This window comes from Chrysochloris asiatica, unplaced genomic scaffold (assembly GCF_000296735.1).
Source record: "Chrysochloris asiatica unplaced genomic scaffold, ChrAsi1.0 scaffold00264, whole genome shotgun sequence".
Taxonomy (NCBI): Eukaryota; Metazoa; Chordata; class Mammalia; order Afrosoricida; family Chrysochloridae; genus Chrysochloris; species Chrysochloris asiatica.
In genome coordinates, this window is record NW_006408782.1 from 1762268 (window position 1) to 1768142 (window position 5875).

The window sequence follows — 5875 nt, forward strand, 5'->3', positions numbered from 1 at the left end:
AGCAATGGAACACTGAATGTTTCAAATTAGTAAAGGTGTGCACATGGGTTGTATTCTTTCACTATACATATTCAATCTCTATGCTGAGGAAGTAATCCGAGAAACTGGATTAGATGAAGAAAAATGTGTCATCAGGGTTGTAGAAATACTCATTAACAACCTGTGATATGCAGATTATACAAGCTTGCTTATTGAAAGTGAAGAGAGCTTAAAATACTTATGGACAAAGATAAAAGACCACAGCCTTGGGTTGTACTACAATATAAAGAAAACAAAAATTCTCATCACTGGACTAATAAGCAACATTCAAATAAATGGAGAAAAGATTGAAGTTATCAAATATTTCATTTTGCTCAAATCAACCATTAACACTCATGGAAGCAGCAGTCAAGAAATCAAATGATGTATTGTATTAGGCAAATCTGCTGCACAATAAGTTTTTAAAATGTTGAAGAGCAAAGATGGCAGTTTGAGGACTAAGGTGTATCTAACCCAAATCATGGTATTTTCAATAACTTCATATGCATGCAAGAGTGGAGAGTGAGTAAGGAAGACTGTAGAAGATCTGGTTCATTTGGATTATGGTGTTGGAGGAGAATATTAAATGCGCCGTGAACTGCTAAAAGAACATACAAATCTGCATGGTTCAAAGTATAACCAGAGTGCTCCTTGGAAGCCAGATTGCCCAGATTTCTTCTCTCATTATTTCAGACATATTATCAGGAGGGACCAGTCCATGGAGGAGGACAATCATATTTGATAAACTGGAGGGTTGGAGAAAAAGATGAAGACCCCCAATGATATGAATTTGCACAGCCATGTGCTCAAGTGTAGCAATGATTGCCAGGTTGGCTCAGTACCGTGCTGTGTTTCATTCTGTTGTGCATTGGTTTGCTATGAGTTAGTACCAATTCAATGGCACCTAACTAAAACAACATATGGAGCTCTGGTAGCGTAGTAGTTACGAATCGGGCTGCTATCCTCAGGGTCAGCAGTTTGAAACTACCAGCTGTTCTGTGGGAGACAGATGAGGCTTTCTGCTCCCGTAAAGATTTACAGCCTTGGAAACCCTGTACATGGTCGCTATGAGTTGGAACCTACTCCATGGCATGTAACTACAACAACAACTAAGACAACATAGGCCTTATTTGTTTGCTCAGTGATTTTTAGATGCTTGCCCATGTTATCTTTACCTCTCTCTTTTCAAACCCAGAAGATAAAAGGTGTATCCTTTTACTCCTTATTAGCTAAAGGTAACAGTTGTCTGATGAGTCATTTAATGATGCTATTAAGTGATATTGGGTCCTGGTGTGGTGCTGTAGGATAAGCCCTTGACTACAAGGTCTGTTTGAACTGCAAGGTCAGTGCTTCAAACTCACCAGTCAGTCTTTGGAAACCACATATAGGGTCACAATTTGTTGGAATTCACTCAGTGGCACTGAACAACAACAATGTTAAGTGGTATATTTCACATTATTTTAGATTATTGACTGGAAAACTTATTATTCAGCAATTCACAGTAATTAATATCATTGTTCCAAGAATAGTTTGGGAAATGAGGGAATTTAGGTGAATGTGACTTGATTCCCCAGCCTCAGGGGAATATAAAAATGAGTTTCCTTTGCTATCTAGATCCTATACACATTTCTTCTACCACTTATCTGTCAACTTACCATACTCTGATGGTTTGCGTGTTGCTGGAAGCTATTCTACCAACATTTTAAATATCAGCAGGGTCACCCATGGTGGACAGTTTTCAGATGAGCTTCCAGACTAAGACAGATTAGTAGAAGGAGAGATGGACTACATCCGAATATTTTTTCATCGATAATCTCATGAATAGCAGTGGAAAAGTATCATATGGTACCAGATTATTAAATATTGAAATTTGATGCAGCAATAATTGGCTCCAGCATAGCAACAACCATTGTGAATCTGGCACCTGACCAGGCAGTGTTTTATTCTTTTGTGTATAATGTTGTGATGAGTGGGTACTGACTCAAGGGCACCTAACAACATACACATGTCTTACCAGAAAAGCAGAGAACAAATTAATCTAGAACTCTCTCTTTTGGAAGTTAGCCATAGGCTTGGGTTAATACAGACTGTCTTTGGATACAATCATAAATGTTTTAAACTACCAGACTATTCTACAGTAGAATATAAAAATAAAAATAACAGATAAAGGATAAAATCCATATATTTCTGGAACTGTTGGAATGTTTGATGAAAACTCTTTATAAACTATTATTGAAAGACATTTGTGTGGTTGACACATTTGTTTTCTTCTGGTGTTTTCAGATTTCAAGAAATGAAAAAATGTGGAAAATTTGGTTTGATAAGGAAAACCCTGAAGAGGAACCTCTTCCAAATGCCTATGATAAATCACTTGACTGCTTCAGGCGTCTTCTCCTTATTAGATCCTGGTGTCCTGATAGAACTATTGCCCAGGTAAATGAAAGAGCGAGAGTGAGAGAGGAAAGGCCATGATGCAGAGAGGGCACAAGACTGAAGGGAGAGAAGATAGAACTGTTCTTAAGAAGTGCCTTTTTTACTTTAAACAAATATTTAAAATGTTAATTTCAATGTGAATTTCCTGGTAGATTTCTATGTAATTTTCAATCAATACAAATGTGAAAAATGTAAAAACCGACAACAAGTAAATGTAATGATATACATATTCATACTATGTATTTATTATTTAGAAGATTTATTAATCTTCTGTGGTTCAAATGATATAACAAGACTGAATGAGAACGCCCTGTTTCTAAGCTTGGCAAATAGATATAAAGATAATGTAGTCTTCTTCTTTAGGATTTTATATTAGCTCAGAAATGGTCTGGGGATTCAATTAAAAAATTTTTATTTTTTTTATTAAGATGACCATGCTGTTCTTTACTGAAAGAACTGGAAGAGCATCTTTGAGCTCTTGCACACCTAACATCAACCATTCTACCTTTGTTATCTACTTTAGTCTCTGTGCTTACAATGGGTTTAAAGAGTTTTTTCTAAAAAAAAAATCAATCTTTATCCTAAAGGAGAAAACACATATTAATATTTTATTATAAAAATACAAACAGATGTATCAATGCTTTATTACATACAGTCTGTAAACAATATATACATATATATACACATATATACACATATATATCTATATCTATCTATCTCTCTATATATACATACACACACACACACACACACACACAGGGGGCTTCAAAAAGTTCCTGGAAACAGTCCATTATCTTTGAATTCCATTTTTGCAACAATTTCTTGAAGATATGGGGATATATATTGTTTTCTAGGAAAATTTGTGCTTTTCTTTGCACCATTAATTTCTGCACCACTGATGCCTAGCTGGGTTCTAATACATTAAATGCATCACTTGTTCAGGTACTGGGAATTTTATACTCACACCCTTGCCCGGAACTCTGACAAAAACATCCCACCCATTTCCTGGTATACGGCTTATTAAATACACTAGGAAAAATGTATTTCCTATAAGTCCATTTTCTCTAGCTCTACATATCTGAAGATGTTTCCGTGGCCATGAATTCAAAAGTTCACCCAATGTTTTCCTTATTGATTCATAAAAAACCCTTTCAATGCTATCCTCTTGCAAAGTTATTTCCATGAATAACTATAGTTTTTTCTGTGGTGATGCCATTTTGCTATTAGTAAAGTAGTGTTGGAATCCTGTTATGGCGCTGTTGGATAAACACTGGATCACAAGATCAGTTTGAACTGCAAGGTCAGTGGTTCAAGCTCACCAGCTCCTCCTGGGAAACCTTATAAAAGGTCGATATGAGTCAGAATCAACTCTACAGCACTTAACAACAACCACAAAACAATGTTACTTTAAGCAGGAAGATTGTAAAGAGAGTTGGAAGGCCAGGTGGGTTAAATGGAGGCTCAACATTCTGAAACTCTATTTAAATTTTATAATAGTTTCAATATGAATCCTGCCTCTAGAAGATCTATATTTTCAAAGGCATTTAATCTGCTGCTGTCTCTGTCCTAGTTGTTGTTAGGTGCCATCAAGTCGGTACCGACTCATAGTGATCTTATGCACAGCAGAACGAAACACTGCCCGATCCTGGGCCAACCTCACTACTGTTGCCACACTTGAGTCCATTGATGCTGCCACTTTTCCAATCTATCTCGCTGTGGGTCTTCCTCTTTTTCTCTGACCCTCCGCCTTACCAAACATGATATCCTTCTCCAGCAACTGGTCCCTCCTGACAATATGTCTGAAGTATGAGAGGTGAAGTTTGGCTATCCTGGCCTCCAAAGAAAACTCTGGCTGCACTTCTTCCAACACAGATCTGTTGGTTCTTTTGGCAGCCCATGACACCTTCAATATTCTCCTCCAATACCATAACTCAAAAGCATCAATTCTTCTACAGTCACTGTCCTAGCATCTGGAATTTTATCTTCTAAAAGTCTGTTGAGTCTTACCTTCACATATAGAAAGATAAACTCTAATATTCAGCACAGGTTGATTCCTGAAAGGTTTCTCCAAATAAGCCATAGAGTGATAATTGGTTGGAGTTTTTACTAGAATATAGGTAGTTCTTCTTTTCATTTACCAGAGGGAGTGTTAAAAACCCGTCAAGTAACCACCAGCAGCTTCACTCAGGTACCGTGGAACCATGAAAACAACTGCATTCAGTGATTTATGAAGAAAGAAAAATGAGTTTTGCAACTGAGAGCACTGAGATTACCTTTCCTTCTTTTTCCCTTCTCAATTTCATTACTTTTATCCTACCCAAATGAATTTTCAAGTTCTTTAATTTAACCCAGTATAGAAGGGAAGGTTCAAGTAGTTTCTTCCTTTTAATTTTCTTTCTTTCCTTCCTTCCTTCTTTCTTTCTGTGTATCTCTCTCTCTCTCTCTCTCTTGTATTTCTTTCATAGAAAATAGATTTGGTTCACTGATGCCATTTAAGTCTACAAAACTCCTTTATAAATTTATCATCTTCCTTCAGATCTTTTTCAGTCTATGGACTGACCACAGCTATGTCCTTCTGACTGGTCTTCTTTTGTTTCCTCCTTCCTGTTCTAGTCCATCTCCTATACACTGGTGGTGGTGGTGGTTATGTGCCGTCGAGTCAGAACCTACTCATAGAGACCCTGTACAGGGTTTCCGAGGCTGTAAATCTGTACGGGAGCAGAAAGCCTCATCTTTCTCCTGCAGAACAGCTGGTCGTTTCGAACTTCTGACCTTGTGGTTCGCAGCCCAATTTGTAACCACTATGCTAGTAGCAGTGGTTATATGCCACCAAGTCAGCTCTGACTTATAATATATCACCAGCTGCTCTTTGGAAACCCTATACAGGGTCACAATGTGTTGAAACTGAGATAACAACAACAACAGGGTTTCTGAAACTTTAAATCTTTATAGAAACAGAAAGCCTCATTTGCTTCATGTTTCTCTGATGGAGTGACTGGCAGATTCCAATTACTGACCTTTTGTTTAGTGTCCCAGCTCTTAATCTACTACCAGGTCTCCTCCTCTATTCATTAGAAGAAATGAAAATATGATCATGTCGATCCTTAGCTTTTAAAGGTCTTCAATGGCTTCTCACGTCTCCTAGGATAACACCTGTCTTAGTCTCCTGGTCTGCCATAATTGAAATACCACCAGTTCTTGTTGTTAGATGCCGTTGAATCTATTTTGACCCATAGCAATCCTGTGTACAACAGAACGAAACACCACCCGGTCCTGCTCCATCCTCACAATTGCTGCTAGACTTGAGCCCGCTGCTACTGTTACGGTGACAATTCATCTTGTTGGAGGGGTCTCCCTCTTTTTTGCTCATCCTCTACTTTACCAAACATGATGTCCTTCTCTAGGATGGGTGCCTCCCAATAAC

The 5875-nt window shown here is 37.7% G+C and overlaps 1 protein-coding gene across 1 annotated transcript in view; it reads left to right on the forward strand.

Annotated features, from left to right (window-relative positions):
• DNAH5 (dynein, axonemal, heavy chain 5) overlaps positions 1 to 5875 on the forward strand; it is a 408072-nt gene that overhangs the window by 352118 nt on the left and 50079 nt on the right. The window contains exon 70 of the mRNA XM_006874155.1: positions 2302 to 2451. Within this exon, the coding sequence (XP_006874217.1) occupies positions 2302 to 2451 (150 nt within the window). The remainder of the gene's footprint in view (positions 1 to 2301; positions 2452 to 5875) is intronic.